This window comes from Phocoena sinus, chromosome 2 (genome assembly GCF_008692025.1).
Source record: "Phocoena sinus isolate mPhoSin1 chromosome 2, mPhoSin1.pri, whole genome shotgun sequence".
In the NCBI taxonomy this organism is placed as follows: Eukaryota; Metazoa; Chordata; class Mammalia; order Artiodactyla; family Phocoenidae; genus Phocoena; species Phocoena sinus.
Window position 1 is genome coordinate 69,427,629 of NC_045764.1, and position 25,058 is coordinate 69,452,686.

General features: G+C 37.9%; 2 protein-coding genes and 1 non-coding gene across 3 annotated transcripts in view; 2 read left to right on the top strand and 1 right to left on the bottom strand.

Annotated features, from left to right (window-relative positions):
• MEGF11 (multiple EGF like domains 11) overlaps positions 1 to 4,560 on the top strand; it is a 380,714-nt gene extending 376,154 nt beyond the window's left edge. Inside the window, exon 26 of the mRNA XM_032621456.1 lies at positions 1,683 to 4,560. Within this exon, the coding sequence (XP_032477347.1) occupies positions 1,683 to 1,699 (17 nt within the window). The 3' untranslated portion in view covers positions 1,700 to 4,560. The remainder of the gene's footprint in view (positions 1 to 1,682) is intronic.
• Positions 4,492 to 23,045, bottom strand: RAB11A (RAB11A, member RAS oncogene family). The gene is made up of 5 exons (XM_032621473.1): positions 22,873 to 23,045; positions 16,326 to 16,521; positions 15,853 to 16,046; positions 14,807 to 14,887; positions 4,492 to 6,249 (listed from the first exon to the last, which is right to left on the bottom strand). The coding sequence occupies exons 1-5, from the start codon at positions 22,910 to 22,912 to the stop codon at positions 6,110 to 6,112; spliced, it is 651 nt and encodes a 216-aa protein (XP_032477364.1). The 5' UTR covers positions 22,913 to 23,045; the 3' UTR covers positions 4,492 to 6,109.
• A 351-nt stretch (positions 23,046 to 23,396) lies between these two features.
• On the top strand, positions 23,397 to 23,468 carry TRNAQ-CUG. Its single transcript has one exon. It is a non-coding gene; the product is annotated as a tRNA-Gln (tRNA).
• Positions 23,469 to 25,058: the final 1,590 nt, after the last annotated feature.

Consider the following 25,058-nt stretch of genomic DNA (forward strand, 5'->3'; position numbering starts at 1 on the left):
CATGGAAAAATCTGTTCAATTACTTTACAGAAATTAAGTTTTTACTCAAAGTGATGTGCATACAATTCAAATGAATAAGAAAAACACAATTACTGTACAATAGCATAAGTGCAACTATGAAATGGCAATACTTTTTTAAACACCCCAGATTTGTAATATATTTGTTCACTGTGCAGAGGGATCGTACCTTGTACAAAATAAAATGAATTTCTCAGACTAATTTAACAAGAATGCCCACTGTTGTGTTGCAAACTGAAAATGTGTCTATAATCTACACCTTAAGTTTAAATGTAGAACTAACCTACATTTTGCGTGGTCACTCTAGACAGCAAGAAAAGTGAAAATCATCCCAACAGATGTCTGAAAATAAAGTGAAAAGGTTCTATCAAATTTATAACAAGAGAGTCTCTTCCTTTAAAGTAATGAATGGGAGCAACACATTCTTATTCATGTACAAAAATTATTGAAATATCACACACATCAGTATACTCAAATAGAGAATTTCTCTGCTTTCACAAAGATCTGGACTCAAAGACAACTATTACAACTTGTGCTCAGCTCCAGAGACACAAAGGTACTTCTATGGAAAGAAATAAAGGCAAGTGTAAGGGCCACCTAATTAGCATAAGTGCAATGAAGAGCTGTCCACCAGAAGTTATCACCCACTACAGTACTCTGGGTGCATCTGTTTTAGGACCTTTTAAAACATATCCTTGTGACCTAACTGGCAAAGAAGCAGCAGAATTAATTTTGTAATAAAATACAAATGCTAAAAAATAGCTTACTGAATGCATTCAGTGGTATAAGTTTAAAATTTCTCCCTTATACTTTCAAAGTTTTGTATGTAATTCTCATACTTAAGTCAAACTAAAACCTTTCAACTTGCCAGTTCACAAGGCTTACATGATACTCAAAAGTTATTTCCACTTAATAAAATGTCTAACCAAGAACTTTTGCTATTTAGAGACTAAGACTCATTCAGAAAAGATCTAACAGACAATCCTTAAAGGCCGGGAGGCTAGGGCTTTGACATCTGAGTGAAAGACAAAACATAATCAAAGGATAGAAGGCTAATAAAGGTATTTACTGAGAATAATAGTGCTTTAAGATTATGACTTACGAGGCTCAGAATACCACCCAATAGCATAAATGACAACCAAAGGCGGCAGGTTGTGCACTCAATCACTGCAAGTTGTGCACTCAATACAGGAGATTCAAGAATGATACCATTAGCCATTCATCCAGCCAGAGGGAAGACAGAAGAGGCCCAATTAATCTGTATGTGGCAACAGAAGATGGAAAATCTTTCTCAGAAGGGATGGATGACGGATACATAAGGGATTCATTATACTATTATTTATACTGTGTATAATAATTATATATTATTTACGTAATAATTTTATATAACAATTGTTTAAATGGTAAAATTCTCAGACTATAGCCCCCCAAGCTAAACTAGAACGAACCCTAGGATTAGCCCCTTCACTCTTTTAGATGGTCCTTCCTTATTGTTCTGACACAGGGTTGCAGGAAGGATAAATATTAGGAATATAAGTATGAACAAAGCACTTTCCCTACGCTTGTAGATCTTACAATGTAGCAATTATAGAAGGGCAGGGATAAATAGAGGACCCTGGTGATTAGTCTGATAGTGATTATACATTTTCTTCCTTGACCTGCAGAGCTAGAAAGACTCTGAGCAGTGGTCCAACAGAAACCCAGAGAAGGAGGAAGCTCTGGTCTGCAGCGCCGGTTGTCAGATTACCTCCTTATTCCAGTTTCTGCCTCCCAGGCCATTGTCTAGCCCAGCAGATGGCCCTCCAGAGCCTTAGGAGTGAGTGCTAAAAGCCATACGCTTATTCATTAGGATGCGGATAACAGGGTCTGAGATTTTGTGGTTTGGGGCCAAGGTTAAGTTCTACTGACTCAACCACAGGAAAGGAATCCTGTTGCCTATTAATTTTCACCATCACTGGTACTGATAACATAGTAGTTAACAGCCAATATATGTGACATCTGTGCCAGGACCTATCAATTCTATGCTTAATAATGTTAAATAATTCAACTCAAATGTTTACTAATAATTAATTACTATCCTAATAGACAATGCCATTTATATCATGTGTGTGCACACATAAACCTATACACTTGGATTTAATCATTGGTTCTATTGGTGGAATCAGTCCATGGACTGATCTACCTTACTAGATTCCACTTAAGAGATTAAAAACAAAAAATTAAACACAAAATGTTTTTAAAGGTTCTCTCTCCCAAACATGAATATATTTCAAAGTATATATTAAAAGCCAGCAGAATTTTCTTTTAACAGTAAAAGCCAAAAAACAGCAGTTCTCAGCTCACAGTTGACATAGCAGCCCCTCAAGTGCTCCTCCCCCCTTAGTACATATAGTACTTTGATGCATATTGTTGAAATTGACAGTCATTTTGCAAATGTTCTGAAAGCTTTCATCTTATTTAATGGTGTTAACATGGAAATAAAGACAGCATTTTAATCAAGTTATTATAAGACCAAAAACATCTTGCCAAGTATACACATGATTTTTATTTATCTATTATATTTAAATTTTAGTTAGAATGCATAATAATTTGGCTCTAGTACCTGAAGAAAGTATTCATTCATAGAATTACTGAATTAAGGCTGGGATAAACCCCAGAAATGGTCTAATCCAGTCCCCTCATTAACTGGAAGTGAGGTTCAGAGATAAAATGACTAGAAGACCTGTGACTAGATTCCAAGTCTTTCTCACCCAGTCCAGTGCTCTATTATAGCTGCCACTTTCAATCTTTAAACTCAGAATTTAGCATACTTTCTAATATATGCCTAGTATCAACTTCCTTTCAAATATTCTTTCTCTATCCTCCAATTCAGCTTTTAGGAAAATAGATACCATTATCTCTCAGTCTAATCCTAATGGTCTCCCTTACATAAATTGTAATGATATTAGCATTCTGTATTACTTTATTGTTACCATCAGCCTCCCACAGTTTCTTTAAAAGATTAGAATGACAACTCCAGTTTATTCGGCGTATTGTATAGATGAGTGAAAAAGGTGACCTGTCAAAGCCCAGAAAGGGATGCAGCACCAGGACTGCTCCAACCAGGAGAACAAAAAGCAGCTCTTTAGCACTTGTTTGACTGTTATGCTAACCCACTAAATGTTGTGGTGAAAGAAGGCCCTTTCATTGCCTTTGTTCATTTTTTTTCACATAGGGAATAGATATCCTTATGCACAGTCCTTATGCAAAATTCATATTTTGTTTTGAATTTTTTTCCCAGGCTTATGATGTTTGTGAGACATCAAATAACCAGGCTCCATTTTTCTCCTGTTTTAAAAAAAAAAATCTCCAGAAATTGAAACCTAACAGGTTGGACTAAGATCTTAATTATCCACCCAGCCTTTGAGTTATTCTGCTTCTGGTGTTGGCCAAAATTGTCTAAATAGTAGAGCTTTTTTTTTCCTTTTAAGGTAGATGGAAGAGATTATCACAATAGCTCAAACCACTGAGAGGGTTTGCATTTTGTAAATATAAGTCACTGACGACAAAAATTAAGATGTTTATTTCCCCAATGATGAAATAAATATGACTAGCTCTGATGGGCAATCCAAACTCAAGAAGACTAACTTTCCTGCAGAACCCTCTGGCAGAAGACACCAACCAGCACCCTTTCTTAGAATTACAATTTAGCATACTCAGTGCAATGGCTAAAGAAACTTACAAAAAAAGTAAGTAAAGTAACAACTACTATTAGAGAGAAATCATAAACAGCATTTTAGAACAATGACATACAAGTTAAAATCAAGATGGCTAAGTGACTTTTCAGGACAATACAATAGGTTTTTTAAAAATTCAAAGTTAAAATAACTGAAAAGCAAGGTCAAAAATCAAAATACTTCTAAACTACCTTGAGCCCTAAATTGTCATAATATTTAAAAACTTAATGTTTCTTACTTGAGACAGTCTGTCTCCTGAGATACTATTCAGAATGAAGACGCTTGTTGAAATGCAATCAGATTCATTTTCTACTACTACTTAAGGTTTCTTGGAATTCTCCCAAGATCCAACCATGCCCAAAGCAACATTAGGTCTACATTTGGTAAAAATTCAAAGTTACTTTATTCATTTTCAATTCACTACCTAGTTTCTCCTTCTCTTAAATAATTTTGTAAAAAATTTACTACCAATTTTGAGTAAAATAGTGATGGAGCCTCTTCTTGGGTCTGGTGACACTGTTACGTACCAAAGTACAGAGATTACTTTCCTAATGTTTTTGGTAATATTCAATACTTTTTCCAAGAACAGCATAATTGAACTATATGTCTAAAATCAAAGCTGAATTCACACAATGATGCCTCCAATTCAATTGTTTACTCTGTAATCCAAGGACCTATGCTCTTACTCATCAGAAGCAAATATTCCATGGCTACATCCAAAGCACTCAAAGGAAAAATATAATCTGACAACATAAAGAATAGTCCCCCTATAACAGTTTATTAGAATGTGAATATATTCCAAATCAATAACTAAAAAAAAAAAAAATCAAGTTACAAAGCATGCATAAAATACAAAGTAGCAATTTACAAATAGATAGTAGTATCTTCATAACCAATACACCAAAATAATAAAACGGCTACAGAGAAAAACTAAATTGACTAATCACAGCAATGCCTTCCGTGCGCCCCACACGTCATGAGCACCGCAAAAGACAGAAGATTAACTATGAAACATAGTAATCTATGCAAGCCCACACACATGTATATTTTGGGGATATTCCACCATCCTGAATAGTATCACTTTAGTTGACACAACTTGTAGAACACTTCAGAGTTAAGTGCTCAATACTATCCACAAGAAAACAAAACTAAATATTAGTGTGCACATTTCTGAATGAGAAATGAGTGGCTCCATTGATTTCAATAATGTAGTGGAAGAAAACTTTCAGGTTTGTACAATGCCTAAATGCATTCTATTTAACTCAAGATACTATTTCATCTTGCGTACTAAAAGAATACATGCCTTTAAGTGGTACCACTTGAGCAGAAATTAACCTCTCACTGTATTCTTTACACATACTGAAACCAGATATTTAACTGGACTATATTCCATAATATACTGCAAAACTCAAAAATCAGCATTGTTAAAATAATTTTCCATGCCTGCTGGTGGATATGGTGATAAAACTAGGTTGCATTTCATTTACTGGAAGGTTTTAAGACAAAATTAACACTTCACCATTGGATACTAAGAGCATTAAACCAGTTATTGCCTGAGCAATAAAATGCCACACAACCTACTGCTGGGAAATTGGAGAAGTTAAATGACTTGGGCTGCCTGATTACTGTAACAGAGGCACCTCATATGGAATTCCACCAGTCTCTCCAGTTCCCAGCCTGCCAGGCAGCACTGTTTAACATATGGCCCCATAACCATACTGCTACTGAAATCATCACTGTCTTTTGTGTTTATTAAGATAATTCTTATCCAGAAAAAAGTGCCCCCCTCTCTAATCAATTTTGATGTTTACAAAAATTAAAAAACAAAATTTACTAAACTACATAACCCTATTAAGGCATGTTAGAAATTGACTTCCAGAATAATGGAAAATTTTCAAGCTCTCAAAATTCTGCTATGTTTATAGGGCAATTCTTAGATTTATGGAAATATACACTGCACTGAGAGAAGAGTGTATTAATTATAAGCTGCTCTGTGGCAAAATGATAGCTTATTTCTACAGTCTTCTTAATTTGATTTAATCAAGACCAACAGATCTGAGCTTCAAGGGATCAAGTTATATTATGTCCTACAGTGACAGCTTCCATGATGAAAAGTAAACAATAATTGAGGAATCCAAACATTCAGTTTATTAAACTAAGGCTAGTGAAGCCATAGCATGAAAAAAAAGCTGCAGTCATTCGGGACAAGTGGGTGATTTTATAAAGCTAAAATCAAAAGACTTAAGACATGGAAAAATTCATAGGTATGAGGAAGTAATAAAACACAAAAATGACCACAAGAATTACAAATATATTTAAATCTCAGACCTGGAAATTGGACTATACACAGCCTTCTAGGGGAGAAGAGAAACGCCTTATATGTTCTGACAGCACTGCACCTTTGGCTTGTTTTCAGTGGTTGGTGGAACATGAATAGGAACCACATTGTTGCTTGGAGACATGTCATTTTCACGTCTGTCTGACATTTGCTTCTGGGAAACAATGCGGTATATCTCTGAGTAAAAAAAAAAAGAAACAGCAACACCCAGTGTGAACAGACCCATAAATCGTTGATAAAAAAGATACACAGAGGCAGAAGTTATATTCATAAGAGAAAAAAATGCAAATAAACTGAACAGAGACTGCATATACTCAAAGTTTTATTTTCAAACAGCCACTGATTCGAGTCAACCCATTATTTCACAACAATTTCCCTTAGGGTAAGAAGAGAAATAAAGGTTTTCCATTTCAGAGGGAAAGGTTTACCAATCAGTTAAATACATCTTGGTCTAAAGAGATTACACAGTTTATGGGCTTAGATCTAAATTTCTACCCTTACCAAAAAAACTTACATACATTGACACTGTACCACAGAAAAATATTTAAATCTGCATTATCAGACACAGTAGGTATTTCTGTTGGCTACACGGGGAAGCATACAACTTCATAAACAAGTCAAAATCCCAAAGGACTCTTGGAAAAGAAGAACGGAAAGATAATGTTTATCAGTGCCTCCTGAACTAAAGTTAAACTGTAATGAAATAATTATTCAAATCAAGCAACTTAAGATTTTCTATGACACTTATCAAAACTAATTGTTTAGCATCTACCTCTTCCACTAAACAAACTAGTGGATAAGGAACGTTGCCTGCCGTATCAGTAAACAAAGGATGATGGGCCATCAAGCCATCAGCCACTGCACCCACCCCCCTCTCACACGGTGCACCCCGAGGGAATTCAGGATGGAGAAAAGTAGAATACTGGCCCTAGATAGTTAAGGTGCATATCAAAGGAGTAATTTCAATGAGCCCAGACTCTTGCAGCTTCCCATACAAAGAAAAGCCCTAAATTCATTAACTTGAGATGTCTGGTTTTCTTTAATTAACAGTAATCTTTTGATGTTCCAGACTACCTAGTTTTTGTTCAAGAAACTCCTATATATCCTGGCTCCTCCCTTAACTCTTCGGAACAGTCTCTCAGAGCCATCTGAGAGGCTGCCTCCTGGGCTTAAGTCCTCAGCAAGTCCGCCAAATAAGACATAATTCTCAATTTTTAGGTTGTGCATTTTTTTCAGTCAACAAACTATAAGGACCAAAACTGTATCTACTTTATTCACTGCTGTATCTCCAGCATATAGTAGGGGTTTGATAACTAAGTACACGAATAAATGTTATTAAATTCCTCTAAAGCAAGTATCCTTATTTAATATATTGTATTTGGTCTCACAGTGCACTGCCTAAACGCAGCTCCCTCTGACTATATAAACTCCTTACAAACAAAGAATGTGTCTTACCTTTGTTCTCAAAGTGCTCCCTCCAAAAAAAAAAAAACCCTCAAAAGATAATGGAACTCTAAAAATGGGACAAACTGACATGATATGCCTATTATGATGGACTATGAAGTATAACATATTCCTATGAATGACACCTATGTATTCCTACCAAAAATGTTGAAAATGAATTTATCATGAGGAAACACTTAGATAAATCCAGACTGAGGGACATTCTATAAGACAACTGGCCAAGACTCTTCAAAAAAAGTTACTGCCACAAAATACATTTAAAAGATGAGACTAAATGCTTTAGATGTGGGCTACAGCCCACCTATTTATATTAAATATATGTTAACCACCTATTTAAATTAAATAAATACAATTCAAAATCCAATTCCTCAGTCCAATAGCCATATTTCAAGTGCTCAATAACAACCCGTAGCAAGTGGCTACTCTATTCAGTACCCAGATATATAACAATTCCATCAATGCAATGTGTTTTCCTTGACTGGATCCTAGGTTTAAACTGTAAAACCCAAATCTATAAAAGACATTATTAGTACACCTGGAGAAATCTGAATATGAACTTGCACATTAGATAATACCACGTAAACAAAGTTCTTGGATATGATATACGGTATTGTGATTATGTAGGAGAATGCCTTTTTCTGAGGAGATAAAATGCTCAAGTGTTTAGTAGTAAAGTGCCATAATGTCTACAGTTTGCTTTCCAAAGATTGAGCAAAGGGGAAGAAAAGTATATTTACACATACAGAAATAAGCCAAATGTGGCAAAATGTTAATAACTGAGGATTTTAGATGAAGGATATATATATGGGTGTTCACTGTATTACTTCTGTAATATTTGGAAATTTTTAAAATATAAAGTTATGGGGAAAAAAGAAAGTGGAATCATTATTTTCAAATGTACGAACATCATTTGGATTCTAGGTTGAACTGTTAAAATTTGAGACAGGAAATTTTAATATTGCTTGGATAATAGAGGACAATAAAGAATTACTGCCAGTTTTTAAATGGTTTTGTTGTTAGGGGTTTAAGTCCTACCTTTTAAATATACATCATGAAATGTTTACAAATGAAAGGATGTAATATCTGGGATTTGTTTCAAAATAATGGGGGAGGGAGTAGGTGGAGGAAAGATTGGCTCTGAACTGACGGTTGTTGATGGCTACATTGGCTCATGATAATATCTTACTTTTGGTATGCTGAAAATTTTCCATAACAAAAACTTAAAGAAAAGGAAATGTACTAACTAAATTAATACATTTTTTCCAAGTTAAAAACTAATTTCCCTAAAGTTGAATAACAGCAAACTGTAATCAACTGAATATGTAAACTAACAAAAACACTGACAGCTCGTGTGCCTTCTCTTATGCTTTTTTGGGGGAAGCAGATGGCTAAAATTTGTTTCAGAAGGGTGACAGTGGTTCAAAGCTGAAGAAGCACCAAGGGAAAAGATTAGATTCCAATAAAGAAAGGCAGACTAGAGTTTAAAAAAAAAAAACAAAAAGGATATGCAGGACGTGGAGTCTTCATTTGGATTCTTTTCATTAAAAAGGGATGGGACCGGGGCTTCCCTGGTGGCGCAGTGGTTAAGAATCTGCCTGCCGGGCTTCCCTGGGGGCGCAGTGCTTGAGAGTCACCTGCCGATGCCGGCGACACGGGTTCACGCCCCGGTCCGGGAAGATTCCACATGCCGTGGAGCGGCTGGGCCCATGAGCCATGGCCACTGAGCCTGCGCGTCCGAAGCCTGTGCTCCGCAACGGGAGAGGCCACAACAGTGAGAGGTCCGCGTACCGCAAAAAATAAAAAAAATTTTAAAAATTTAAAAATATAAAAAAAAAGAGTCTGCCTGCCAATGCAGGGGACACGGGTTCGAGCCCTGGTCTGGGAAGATCCCCATGCCACGGAGCAACTAAGCCCGTGCACCACAACTACTGAGCCTGTGTTCTAGAGCCCGCGAGCCACAACTACTGAGCCTGCGTGCTCCAACTACTGAAGCCTGCGCACCTGGAGCCCGTACTCCACAAGGGAAGCCACCGCAATGAGAGGCCTGTGCACCGCCACGAAAAGTAGACTAAGAAAGCCCGCGTGCAGCAACGAAGACCCAATGTAGCCAAGAATAAATTAATTAATTTAAAAAGAAATTTTAAAAAGGGATGGGACCAGAGTGTCTAGGGTAAAGAGAAAGACAGTCATTCAATCAGGCTAGTGACTAAGAAGTAAAGATAATCATCAACTTACTGAAAAACTATACCATTCATTCTTTATTCTTTATGTTTTCTCCCTAATCCCCAACTGGAAGGCTCTTCTTTCTCAAGTGCAAATGATTAAATGTGACCCTCTACAAATTTAACTTCTTTACAAGTGGTTTTAAATATTACGTTAGGGGAACCAAAACAAAAATTATTTTGCAGGTTCTTAAATAAAAAGCAAATACTGGAAGAAAGGAAAAAGCAGAGTTCTCAGAGAACACAGAAAGGTAAATAATTAAAGAGATCTCATTACAAGGAAAGAAATTTGAGCAGTGTTATAAAACTGCCTGCAAGTACTGCATACTGTTTTGTAGAAGTAGATTATTACTACATTGCTACAGTCACCAAAAAGATGTCTGCTAATAAAAATGCCACCCAAGGCAACAAAGAAAAAGGAAAGTGCTGATCAGAAAATTAGGAGAAATTTTTTCTTTCAGTTAGAATGGGCACTAAGAAGCTACACAAGTAATTTAACATCTCTGTGGCTGGGTGTGTCACTTTAAAAAAAAACTTTGATGAGAAAATATAAATCAGGTACCTTCTAGCCGGTATCTGATTAGAGAAGGTTATTTAAGTGGGGGGAGGGGAACAGGACTAATAACTTGCTAGACCAGATACAAATATTTTCCTCTTTCAAGGGCATGTTCTCCTTTAGAACCAAATGTATGTGATATACCAATTCCTGTGCAGACCCTTTTCAAGAAGTCCAAAGGACAGGCAAGGTTAGAAAGAAAAGGAATTCTGCTTTATCGTTCTTATATCAGGATCTCCTGTATGAGATCTAAATATAAAGTAAAATATTAATATAAAATAGCTTTAAATATAACTGAGTAAAGTTAAATAAAAGACATATGCCTATTTCTACTCTAACGGAAATATGGATCAAGTTTCAAAGTAAATTCTAAGGAAGTTAAATGCAATAGCTCCAAATTGGGGAACAAAAAAAACTAAAATTCCTCAGTCCCTCCAAAAATTGTGAAAATAGCAGAGACCTGAGTTATCCTACTACAGCCTACATCAGAATTTGTTAGACCTTCTTCAAACCTACTGCTCAGGATGTAAGTTTCTTGAAGGTCAAAAAATGCTCTGATTTGACTGACACAAGGTTGCCATATGCAAAGAATCAAAGCTACTATGTCTGATTAAAAGATCCTCACTACTCCAATAAAGTTAATGCCTGAAAAACCCTAGCCTCACTTTTAAGAGACAATATGCTAAGTGACCTAAAAGTCTTTCAACCAGGAATTCCCTGGCGGTCCAGTGGTTAGGACTCCATGCTTCCACTGCAGGGGGCACAGGTTCAATCCCTGGTCGGGGAAATAAGATCCCACAAGCCACACATCACGGCCAAAAAAAAATTCTTTCAACCATAGAATTAAGAATTTAGTCTCCATACTACAAAGATGGCTTGGACTTATTAATTACATGGAGAAACCTGGAGGACATCATCATAACCAACATCACCAGTAATTAATAAGACAAACCAATATCATGAGCCTTCTGATATGATGCACTGAGAACACTTTTGTGGTATTCCTGCTGAAAATACATAACCAGAACTGAATCACAAGGAAACATAAGACAAACCCAAATTGAGGGACACTACAAAATAACTGACCCATACCCTTCAAGAAATGTCAATAAACAAAAGACAAAATGAGGAACTATTCCAGATTAGAGAAAACTAAAAAGAATTATGACAACTGAATGCAATGTATGATCTGATTACAGACTGTCTTTTGCTAATAAGGACATAATTGGAACAGTTGGCAAAATCTGAATAAGATCTGTAGCTTAACACTGATGTGGTACTATTACCTAACTCTCTAATTTTGATCAATGTACTATGGCTATGAAAAGACTATATCCTTGATTTTAGGAAATACACGCTGAAAAGCAGCACTTAGGGATAATGGGCAACATGTCTGTCACTCTCAAATGGTACAGGAAGAAAACAGTATTATTTATATATTTAGAGAGGAAGAAAAAGAAGCAAGCAAGTATGGTAAAATATCAACATCTGGGGAATATGGGTTAAAGGTATTTGCAAATACTTTGTACTATTATTGCAACCGTTAAGTCTGAATTTGTCAAAATTCAAAGTTAAAAGAAAAAAATAATACAGTATGGAAAATATGGATTAATAACATCCCTCAATGAACTTGAGGATGAAATAAAACAAAGCTGCACTGAAATTTAGAGGCTAAGCAATGTATCAGGCTCACTCACGCACTAATCAACCACCTCCTAAAAATACCATCAGCAAAATCATGTCATGAAATTACTGTCAAAGTCATGGATGTCAAGAATGGCATGGGTCGATTCCAAAAAAAGCAACACAGTTAACTTTGAAGTAACAATGGAGATACATTTTCTAATACATAATTTTGCATCTTAAAAAGTAAAAAGCTATTTTTTTCTTCCAGCAACATCAAAATACAACATAAATGCTCCCTTAATACTGTTAACACGTAAGGCAGAATTAAGCCTAATGAGAATACTGTTCTATTTCCTGTTTCTCCTATGCATTAATACTCCCACTATTATATAGAAAAGTTTAGAACAAACATCCTAACACTTGCAAAACACAGATGTCTGCTGCCATATGCAGTGATCTCTGATCCCACAGATCAACACTGAGACATTACAGGAAGCTGAGGAAATAGTGGCTATATAGAGAGAAAAAGTGGTAGTAGTAAGTGAAGCTCAAGCCTTGTTTGCTTTCAAGCAATATTAATTAAGCAGTAACAAAAGCTTAATCAAGAGTGAATTTTAACAGAAACAGCCAGATGTTCATCATTCAGGACAAAACAGATCAATTTTAAGTATATATCACTGCTTATTGATTACTTCATGTTTGAACAGATCATACGTTCAACGTTACAAAATGATACATAAAATAGTTAACTGCAGATGGAAGAAAACACTTGGCCTCATTTTCACTCAATATGAGAATAAATGGGCTATAAACTGAAATCAGAATGGGCTAGAATTATAGCAGAGATTTGACAGGACATAAAAAATAACCCAACAAGGACTAACTAAAGTTTTTTCAAATGAGGTTTTTCAGAGGCCTTAAGAGACTCACAGACTTTGAAGATGATTTAATTCACTCATGTTAAGACACTGAATCTTAGGACTAGAGAGGTTCACTGGCTTTAGTTACACAGGGAATGAGAGCAAAGTGATAAAAAGTAAAACCTACAGCTCCTGGGTCTCAATTGAGTATTCAACACATTGATCCAAGAGAAACCACACAAGTGCTTAAAAAGGAAAAAAAGGATTTGCAGACATAGTGCATATTCAATCAGATCTTGCTTGCTTGAAACAATCTGCAATGAAAGTTGACACAAAGATTCTAAAACAAAGCTACTGTGTTCTAAAGACTGTTTATCCAACTCTAGCACCGGTCCTTTATTTACTATTTTTCTGATAACAGAAAAGAATTCTAATAAACCAGGTATGTAAATCATCAATATAGTTTATTTTTAATGAGTTTTTTTTTTTCATACCTTCACTGCTATTTAGCTACCAATATCAAATATTTACAATGTACCAGGGACAGCTAAGTATTTTACATGTACAAACTCATGTACTCATTTTTGGAGTCTAGAGTAGATGTCTCAATGACAGACAATTCTTTTCTGTGAGTTAGGTTATAGGGACAAAAACCTTTAAGTCACAACATTAACAGTCAAGTCAAATCATATCACAAGGTATTTATAAATACAAGCCCTTACTTGAAAGAAAATAACAGAACTCCCAAAACATATTTCAACTTTACATACGAAGAAATTAAGGGCTAGAAAGGTTAAGTAACTTGCCAAAGATTATAGGAGCTAATTAATAAGTGGAGCAGCCAGGACTAGAAACTAAGTCAGGCTTCTAAACCCATGTTCCTAAACCCTAAGTTTTATTCCCTACATTTTTATAGTAAGATAACATTTAAAAGCTAAAATCTGTTGGTCTCCACTACAAGTGCTGCATACGAAGAATAAAAATCTTACATTATAATTGGAAGCTCATTTACTTAACCATTTCTCCATATATATTTTTTAGACCACATAAGATCACTATATATCAAGACTATACTCTAAATTATGAGTTCTTAAAAGTAATATACAGGGACCTCCCTGGTGGTCCAGTGGTTAAGACTCCACGCTCCCAGTGCAGGGGGTCTGGGTTCCATCCCTGGTCAGGGAACTAGATCCCTCATGCCGCAACTAAGACCCAGCGTAGCCAAATAAATAAATAATTTTTTTTTAAGTAATATACATTTTTAAAGTACTTAAAAACAACTCACTGAAGTGCCTATTAGAGGATTAAGATTAAACTTTCAGATGAATTGTTCATTCTATTAAAGTCAGGGTAAATATGAGTCAACATAAATAAAATGTCCTCTTATTCCTGAGGTTGCCCTGGTCTACACATCCACATTCCAAAACAGCATGAATTTTGTTTCTTTCCCACTACTTATTTAAACTTTTCAGTATGTAATCACTGGCTGATTTTCTCCACAGGTGACACGTTGCTTCTTATCCAATAATAGATCATGGCAGATTTTTTTTGTTTTCTCATTTAAGTTTTTAAGAATATGTTTTCCCTGGGTGCTTCTATAACAAATCAGAACCAAGAATGCCTTTTCTTTACTGAATTTCAAGAAGACATTCATATCTTTCCATAAATGGGATTTCAATATTTATTTTCTAAAAAGTACCATTAAGCATTGCTTTGTGCTTATGACCATGAAATATGGAATTCATGGACCAAAGTAATAACGGAAGTGAACAAATTATTTTCAAAGTATTTTTCCCACTATAAACCAGATGAATTAGGATGATTAACGCTCAGCAAGCAAGGGTTGTTAACTAATTTTGTACTCTAAACAGGTCTTGCGATAGTAGCTCTCAAATGATAGTCATTCTCAGTGTGATTTTATAGTTTAGTTTCCTGATTAATTTGTTTAAATTTCCTTCCTAATACTTCAAATTCCCACTGGTATAATCTAAAAATGCAAGTCTTACCTGTCAAGATTGTCTGAAAAGCAGCTTCTACATTTGTAGAGTCTAGAGCAGATGTCTCAATGAATGACAAACCATTCTTTTCTGTGAGGAGACACAAAAACTTCAGTCTTGTCAAATTTTAATACAAGGGATGTATTAAAGCTTTCAAAAGGAAAGTAACAGAACTTTTTTAAAGCCCAAGACCTCCCCAACTTCTTGAGGAATAAGAGCACATGTTACTTCCACTTTAGTAGATTAAAAATGACAGCGAGAAATTTTCACTGACTTCTTAATTAAAATAAATACTCGTTGCATCTAAATACTACCACTAGCAATGAACAACACTAGGCATAATGTAGTAAACTTATCAAATACTCAGCTCATTTCATCCCTTACTGGGCTTCTCCCCATCAACAACATAGCTATGGTATAAACGTGGGTGGATATATGTGATTCACTCAGAATTCTGTGACTGTATTATCTGAAATAAAGCTTCTCTCCCAGAAAACTGAAAAACTGTGATAGAAAATTTTATTCACAGCATAATCAATAGTGGAAGGTCACAATTTTCACTTGTCAAGAATGTACAATGTTGCCTTCTAGTAGGCTGCCCCTACCAATACGGAGTCAATAGATAGGCAGATCCTCTATAAAGCCAAAAAAGTTACAACTCCTAAGCAGCTACACCCCTGTTGGTCCTTGCCCACTCCCTGGGCCACTACTTTTCGGACACACATAGAACAAGCCTTAGTAAAACACAGACATAATGGAAAAACGCAGGAAGCACAGAATAAACATAGATTTCATCTACCCGTTCCAGGGAGAGAAAAGAAGACAGTATTCATATTCAAGTTTTGGCAGCAAAAACTCAAAATACTACAGTTTTAATAACTCAAAGTTAAGCAAAAGAGTCGTACAGTCATCACACACTTTCAAAACAACAATACTTGTTAAGCATTCATGTTTACCTTTCCAAAACTACTGTAACCGATTACCCTCATGGGAGAGTTATCAAAACTGCAAGAAATACAGAATCACTGTAATATCACAGAATTCATACCACTAACCTGCAAAAGCTCTTGCTTCATCTGTAGGAACCGCCCTGAGATGGCGCAAATCACTCTTATTGCCCACAAGCATGATAACAATGTTACTATCAGCATGATCTCTCAGTTCTTTCAGCCATCGCTCTACATTTTCATATGTGAGATGTTTAGCAATGTCATAAACCAATAAGGCACCTACAGCTCCACGATAGTATCTGAAAACAGAAACATGTATTTAACTATTAGAAAACAACCACAAGATGGAAGAGAACACCAGAAAAGACTAAGTATATGGTATATATATATATGTGTATGTATATATATATATATATATACATACACATATATATAGTTTTAAACACACTTATAAATTTTAGAATCCTAATACCGGAATTCTTTAAAGGAAACAAAACAGTACCTTTTTCCAATACCAAAAGTCAGCTAATTCACTTTGGTAGCCTATTTCACAGAACTTAAAAAACTATGAGACTTACGCTGATGTTATAGCTCGGTATCGCTCTTGCCCTGCCGTGTCCCATATCTGTGCTTTTATTGTTTTCCCATCAACCTGGATGCTTCTTGTTGCAAACTCTACTCCAATGGTGCTCTTGCTTTCAAGATTAAACTCATTTCGAGTAAATCGAGACAGGAGATTACTCTTTCCAACACCAGAATCTCCGATAAGGACAACTAAAAAGACAAAGAACTTAATGTCAGATGAATGAGGCACACACATTCACAATGCCATCATGTTTTAAAGCAAAAAAAGACAGGGCATCTGATTTTTAAAAAGGGATGAGGGTGGGGGTGGAGCTGAGTGCCCATGTTATCAATCGATAAAACCAATTTATTCTTTTTAACGTGTTTCTACCTGCATAGTGACTTCCACACATCATCTTCCACACATCATCTGCTTAGCACAGATAAAGTATCCTGTCTCACACATGCAAATTTTAATCATAGGTCTACTAGGCACTGACGACAGGCTAATGCATTAATTTAACAATCAACGCTATACCAACCTTACTACCTTAGAAGGTAATAACTTGAAAGATAAATCCTAAACCAAATGAACAATTTGTGATATGAAAATGTATTAGACATGAAAGCAACAAAGGATGTTAGTGCCCTAAGTATGTTCTACTTAGTCTCATCAAAGCCTGGAAGACCTCAGGACTCATACCTAGGCAAAAATGAAACACATGTAACACAGAAGGCATCATGTTTATAAACGCTGCCACCCAGATCACAGAAACTACAATGGCCCTTTCATAGTTCCATTTACCAGACTGGCAGGAGACTAGAGACCCCTCCAAAAAGAAACACCCCACTAAGTTTAACAGGGGCCCTAGAAAGCTGACTAATAACTCTGACTTACTCTGAGTCAAAGTCAAAGCAAGGAGGGCCTACACTTTTACTTACAACTTAATGACTTAAAAAAAAAAAGGTGTGATTAGATGAATTTATTTCCTATGATTACTAAAGGAGGTAGCTTATTTACTAGCTAAATACAGTGGATTCTTTTTCACCTAAGGTGATATTACACTTCAAAAACAATGGGGAAATAGGCAGTCAACTTGTTTTAAAGCATTTCTATCTGAATTTAAAGAACAAACGAGTTCACAGGTTTACAGAATCTGAGCTTGATAACATTTTTTTCCTTGGTAAAAAATTTTATCAAGATTTCAGAAAATATTATACTTATTCCTACTGTTGACTACTAATGCTGCTTCTTAGTTCTTATTAGCTAATTGACTTAGATACCAGGACTAGATAATCAAACATGCAAGAATAACACCAGGAATAAGACCATGCCTTACTAAAGAGACTGGTATCTGGTAGATGGTGGCAAGGGCAGTGAAAACTGTGAGAGCTCACTGCACTCAGGTCAGAGGGCAGAGTCCATTACGCATTCCTTCCTTGCCACAAGAGCGGATATAAGCTGGCCTCTGTACAGTCTTGGAGAGAGTACAATTATTAGCAAATGCATATCTTTCTGGCCTCCTCTATCAGCTGATTCAGCAAGAAATCATCCCGGCAGCAGTGACCCCATGCAGCAAAATGCATAGTTATTTCTAGTTATATAGTCAATTAGAGGTGTCAGAGGTACTGCAGCAAACACAGATAATACAGTAAATGCTTTAATTTGGATACCAGGGAAGAAGATGCTAAGGTCATGAAAGTAACGTACAAAAACAATGCACTTCCAATTTTATAGGATAGTTGGTTGATTTGTTAGTTCTCAAGGTCCCCCAGTCTAGATGTGAAATGAAATCCCAGCTTCAGTAATCAAGTCCACCCTATTAGCAGGGTGTACTCACTGCTGCCTCTTAGCATAAGAGGCTGGATGTTCTGCTGAGGAAAACTCCTTTGAATCTTTTCTGGCCCCATGCTAGCACTGAGGTATAAAAGCCTCACTTGAAGTGGGAATAGCAAAGAAGGGAAAAAACCAAAAAGCTGAACGTTTCTACTGCATAGGCACTCAGATACATCAGATGTATCGATTTAGAAGCCAATTATTTAGTTTAAAGCCAAAGAGCAAGACATCTAGAATGATAATGCCTTTGGAAAATAAATAAATAAATAACTCAAAGAACACTTTCCCCATCCCACAAAAACTCTAGTACTTTCAAATTTTGGTCTCTTGCCTTTCAACCTCCACTTTAATGATTATGTTCATTATCTCCCCATCCTCAAATCTTTACGCCATCATAAAAATATTTAGTGAGGGCATGGTTTCCCCTTGATATAATCAATTAATTTTAACATAAAATTAGTACGCTTATCTGAAAATAATTCAAGATTCATGAATACTTTATATAGTATAAAATAGTTATCTCAACTAGACATGGAAAAGGCTGACAGAATTATGACTAGCAACTTCTTAAAGGACTATATTTTAAATGACAACAGAAAGTATTGGTTTTTTAAGAATAGCGCTGCCAAGATGATGCTGAGAGATGACACACTAAGGAAAGCTGCTTCTATTCAGTTGCCAAAAGAGAAACCACACCAAGAAAGGTCATATTTAGGCTCACTAAAAAATAAACAAACTAGAATGGATTAAATTACCTAAACAACCGAAGAGAATTTACGGGTTATAATTTAAAAAAAAAAAACCAAAAACCCGAAAGTTCATGGACTCAGACTTAATTTCTAATCAAAACAGTTTCTCTCATTAAGATGACAATACTTAATTGATTTTTTTAATGAGACAAACTATATGATCACATCCTATAGTTCAAGAAAGGAATTTGAAGTTTTTCCTATACTTTCCATAACTAGTATCTTAGGTTAAAAGTACTTCCACTTTAAACACTTTATAACTATAGCCATCTACATAACATATATATACGTGTGTGTAAGCATAAATTAAATAACAGCAACTGTATATGAAACATGTATCACATTTCTAAAATAACCTGATAATATTCATTACTACTTGGTCAACCTCATCTGCTGAATTTTACATATCATCTCTAATATCTGATGCTAAATTTGGTTCATTATATATCAAATACTAGGCTGCTAAATGCCATAAAAACAGAATATACATATTAACTGACCATTATTTAACAAAAATTTCCAACTCTTCAACCACATTTAGTTTTACACACTCTCTTGCAAACTAACGTACTGGGCTAAAATTTAATTCAACAAATCAACCATAGTATCTCAGACCTAAAAGTTATCACCTGAAGGAGTAACTGATAATTTTCATACTGGCTTTTATAAATAAACTTGGAGATCTTTCTACTCTTTCAACTATTCATAGTCCAACCTCACCAAGAGTCTTTAAAATTCAGTAAGGCTGAACTAGACAAGTTTTTCTAGATTCAGCAGAACCCAAATTGCTCAACCAAAAGTCGTGAAAGAAAACCTATCAAGATGCAAGACAGCAAAGTTCCTATGATCGGTCCCACTGGCAATCAGCTGATGGTTAATTACTACTGACCTTCAATGAGACTGAAAAGAAAATGGTGTAGACTATGTATCCAGGTATTTTCAGAAAATGTGACTCTGACTGAATTGGTGTCTACCACAATATTTGTAAATAGGAACTATGATTGATTCATACATACTTCATTTATGTGTCCCAAACGGCCTTAACCACGTTGTGTGTAAATATTTGTGGAATTAAAGTTTTTAAAATAAAAAGTCAAGTTTTAAAAAATAAAATTAATTCCCCACCTCCACCAAAAGTCTCACTGTTGAACTTAACTAAAGATTAATGTTCAAGAACAAATACATAGTGTAGAATAATGCTCCTGCTCTCCCCACATTACATTCCCACTTGGACCACTCCATCCTACACCAACCAAAATATTCCTTCATTTTCAACTGGTTAGAGCTACAAACTAATTTACAATTCCCCCAATTCTTAAGTTTGCTAGGTAAGCATTCTTCCAGCTGGACAGCTGCAGCTCATCTCAGGGAATAAATCTATGTAAGAATGAAACCATTTAAAATGAAATTATTGTTGCTTCACTTTAAATTATAATTGTATAAATAAGAAATTGGCTATATAATCATCACAGAAGTTAAAAAGTGACTCATATCCTGTAAGAGCTTTAAAAAAAAGTGGAAATCTTTCTCAGCAGAATTTTTGAGACACCTTACCAAACAGCAAAATGTACAACACATGAAACCATAACCCATGGAAATATAAAACACTTTAGGAGGTCCGAGTTTTAAGTTTCTTTACTAATACTTAAATGCTCTTACAGTTACAGATTCAGGTTTAAAAAAAAACCCAGTGAGAACCATAGTAACTTCTTTCACATTATTACCATTTATTGAGTCCTCACAGAAGCTAAAATTTTACAATCAGTCTCATTTAATTCCCACAACAGCCCTGACAGGTGTTTTTTTTTAATAGATGAGGGAACTGAGGCTCAAAAAAGTCATCTTTCCAAAGGTCACAAAGCAAATGTAAAACCTGAGTCACTATTTGAACCCAGGCCTGTGTGATTCCAAAGCCCTGTGCTCTCTCAATCAGTTAGTAGGATGGTCTAAACCCAAGGCTAAGTTAAAATTTCTTAAGCCAATCCAGGATACTGAGTATTCTTCGTGAGAAAATAACTGGCTTCTACAACCAACATTCAAGTTCTAAAACAAACAGGAGAAATACTCTCATAGTCTATCTCATCCTAAATTACTTACTTCAGAAGTACCTAGCTGCCCACTGCCCTTGCACCTTGTTTAAAAAAACAAATCTCTCTTTAATGACTAAACCCCAGTCTCCAGGGTCTCACTTAAGTAACTGCACCAGACCTAGATGCCTTCAGTCAAGAGTGTGCAAACTAACCCATGTTTCTTTTTTCTATTTGTAAAATGCATTAAGTACCCTCTTCTCTATAAATGCCTTTCCACTATCAGGGTAGTGGGAGTGGATACTGAAGGTACTCACTCTATATAAAAATTTCTGACCCAGAAGAATAAGTGGTGATAAGGGCATATCATCTGCTAGTGTGCCAAGATTTGCAAAGTATTGGTAAAGCAATGTTTCCTGCTTGTTTAGTCAACCATTCTAAGCACCCAGTGGCAAAGTCAGAAACAGTCACCAAGCTTAACATTCTTTTTAAACTCCACCCTCCACTGTAAAGCTTTAATAGCAATGGCTTCTTCCTCCTTGGTAATGATCTTTGTTCAGCATACTACTGATGGCTGCCCGCCTAATTCAGGAGCAGAGAAAGACCATCAGAGAGAGCGCATTCATCCAACAAAAAAAGCATTTAGTGTACTCTTCTCTCAATGAAAACTGTATCCGTTATTTTTGTTGATTTAAAAAAAACTATTTGGATTCTTTCTGGACTAACCAATAATTTTTTTTCACTCCCCACCCTCCAATATGTTTTGTCCAAGTGCACTACACGTTTCCCTACCTTATGAAAAATACTTAATTTGACCAAAGAGCACGCAACTTCCCCATGCCGCTCCCCCCTCCACCTCTGAGAAAAGGTATGCGGCCAACTAGGACTCTTCCCTTCCTGTTCTAAAAACACCAAAAGGTTGGATCCTCCCAGTGTTGCAGCAGGAAGCAACCAGTCCACAGCGATAAAGAAATCTAGTATTTGTGCAGCGCACAACCTTTCCTGCTCAGGAACTGGGCCTTCAGGTCTGGCAAGGATAACAGCCACCACCCATCCGCAACCCCTTCTCTCGAGCAGAGTCAAGAGCTATCCCAGGCTGTCTGCCGCTGGGAAGGGAGGGTAGAAGAAAAAAGGCTAGGTGGCAAGTCACGTCGGTCTGCCGGGTCACTGCGACAAGTGCGCGCGTGGGTGCTGGGACGATCCCTCCTGCCCTACCCCCCCCCCCCAGCGTCGGGGTCGCACACGAGACGTGGGAGAGCTCTTCAACTATCTGGGGAGGGAAGGCAAAGAAAGAGCTACCAATGCTGGGGGCAGTGCGAGAAGGTTACTGACCGAGAGAACTGTGGGGCGGGTGGGGGTGGGGCCGCCGGCCCGTGCGGCTTTTAACCAGGGCCTGGCCCCGGTGATGGAAGAAGAATGCTAGGAGAGGCGTCTGTCCGAGGGGAGGGGAAGCGGCCCTCCCGAGAGGAAAGGGCGGTGGATAAGAAAAAGACCTGTACTGGGAGCGTGCGTCGAGGGAAAGGTGAAGAGCCGGAGGGAAGGGCCTGTCAGAGGGGCTCAGGGAGGGTGTATACTGAGGGGGAGGGGGCGCTCAACCCGAAAAGATGGACGGTGGGAGGGGCGCCCCTTTGAAGGGGCCCTGGAACCCGGGGAGGAAGGAAGGCGATTTGGGAGACAGCAGCCGGCCGCGAGAAGGGCGCAGGGTAGGGGCTCTGAGGCGTCCTCAGGCCTCTGGGGAGGTCGCTAAGAGACCGCTGTGTGGTGAGGATCCCCTCTGTGACGGGAGGGAAAGGAGCTGAGCTGGGAGACCGGAGGACGAATCGCACACAGAGGAAGGGCTGAGGAAGGCCGATCTCAGGGCAGGGGCAGCCCGCGGGCGGGTCCCCCGGGAATGTCCCGGGCCCCCGAACCGGGACTCGGCGGAGAGTTCGAGAGCCCGTGGCCTCACCTTTGAAGAGGTAGTCGTACTCGTCGTCGCGGGTGCCCATTGCGCGGCCGAGAAGCGAAGGGGCGGGAGCAGCAGTGGTACCGGTGGGACCAGGGGGCGTCGCTGCAGGGATAAACCGAACGCCCAGCTTCAGCGGCCGGACCCGGTAAAGAACCCCTCCCTGCCGCTACGCCACTTCCGGCAGGCCCCCCGCCCCTAAGGGGAAGTACTTCCGGGGAGGCGGTTCCCCGCCCCTGAGCCTAAGAAGGGCGGTGCTCTCGGGTTTCGCTTACGTTTTCAAATTCTCGTCCCCCCCTTCCCCCGCACCTCGGAAGGCTCTGAGCTGATACTGAGCCCTGGACTCCCGGCTGACCTTCCTAGCGGCTGCTCTCCGCACTTAATGGTCTCTCCCTCATTCCATGCGCCGCCATGCCGCGAAGCGGGGCGCTGGGGAGCGCTTCAGCACTGCCTCTGGCGGTTGGGTTGTGGATGGGGGCAGGGTTCTTTAAGGATTAGAGAACCTAAGGCGACTTCGTGAGCGTGGTGGTTCCATGGTGTAATGGTTAGCACTCTGGACTCTGAATCCAGCGATCCGAGTTCAAATCTCGGTGGAACCTACACCGGTGGGTTTTTATGTTTTTTTTTATCCTGGCCACGCTTTTATAATTCATTTACTTATTCACTAGGTGACTGTACACCTACGGTATATGTGTCCTTGAACTAAGTAGGGAGAGAATGTCACAAAATATTATCTTTGCCCAGGAAAACCACATACCTTTCCCTCTTGGATTCTGTACTCTCTGTCACCTAGGTATCTCCTAAGTAGCCTCTGCTCTTCGCCTTTTTTTTTTTTTTTTTTAACCTGGGCCCTCTTCAAAAGCTTCCATGAAAGTTGATTCCTTTTGCTAGAATTTTCAACCTCCAACTTCATTCAAGGGCAGGCACTTCTCACTCCTTTTCTCCCGAAATCTCTCAAAGCTTCTCCAGACGTCATTCAGAGAACCTCGCCCACCCTCCTCATCAAGATTCATCAAGAACTTCTTGAACCCTATTTGTCATCCTCTAAGCTAAACCTGGTTACATAATTATTTCATTTAACATGCAGAGCAAAGGATGGCAATTTCCATTTTAGCAGAGATGTGGATGGGGAGACTCAAGTGATTTGCCAAAGATCATGCAGCAGGGCGTCCCTGTATTTGAAGAGAGTTTTTGTAATGCCAAAAAGGTTTTCCCATTTATTGTCAAACCCCACTACCACCTATATGCAATTTAGACTTTTGGGCAAGAGTACCCGTAGTAAGCAGAGTAATGGCTCCCCAAAGATATCCACTTCCCAATCCTTCGGCACTGTGAATATGCTAGGTTACATGGCAAAGGGGAATTAGGTTGCAGGTGGAATTAAGGTTGCAAATCAACTGACTTTAAAATAGGATGATTATCCTGGATTTTCCAGGTGGGCCTAATGTCCTCTCAAGTGTCCTTAAAAGTGGCAAAGGGAGACAGAGGAGGTCAGAGTGATGTTGTGTGAGGAGGCCTCAACCAGCCCTTGTGGCTTTGAACATGGAGAAAGGGGGCCAGAAGCCTAGGAATGCAAAGGCTTGTAGAAGGTGGAAAAGGCACAAAAAAAAAAAAAAGAAGAAGATGGAAAAAGCAAGGAAATGGAGTCTTCCCTAAGGTTCCCAGAAAGAACACAGCCCTGCTGACACCCTGATTTTAGTCCAGTGAGACCCATGTCAGACTTCTGACCTATAGAGCTATAAAATAATAAATTTCTGTTGTTTTAAGTCACCAAGTTTGTGGTAATTTGCTACAGCAGTAATAGAAAACTAATACAGTGCCATTTTCAGTGCTTTCCATGACAGTATAAACCAACAGAAGGTTTACCTAAGGCCTAGATACTGCCTTGTGCAGGAGTGGTCATTATCCACACTGGGGGAGATGCACGATATTAGTCAAGCAGCTAAATATTATGTTTACTACAGAGTATTTATAAGACACAGTCCCAGCACTATTCAGGTGGGTAGACAAGGTAGACCCAAGAAAGGTGGAATATCAATAACAGTTCTGAAGGAGTAACTAACGAGAGTTCTGGCAACAAATGCCAGAGTTCAGAGGGACTGAGATGACTAGGAAGAACTCCCCAGAAGAGGAGGAGCCAGCATTGACTCCTGAAGGAAGACGCAAATAAGGAAACTCATTTTGGGAAG

Excerpts from the sequence above, each read along its gene's own strand:
- RAB11A (XM_032621473.1), bottom strand. The coding sequence starts at position 22,912 with ATGGGCACCCGCGACGACGAGTACGACTACCTCTTCAAAG. Across the intron at positions 16,522-22,872 it reads GTACGACTACCTCTTCAAAG|TTGTCCTTATCGGAGATTCT; the intron begins GTGAGGCCACGG and ends TTGTCTTTTTAG. Across the intron at positions 6,250-14,806 it reads TTTTCAGACAATCTTGACAG|AGATATACCGCATTGTTTCC; the intron begins GTAAGACTTGCA and ends TTTTTTACTCAG.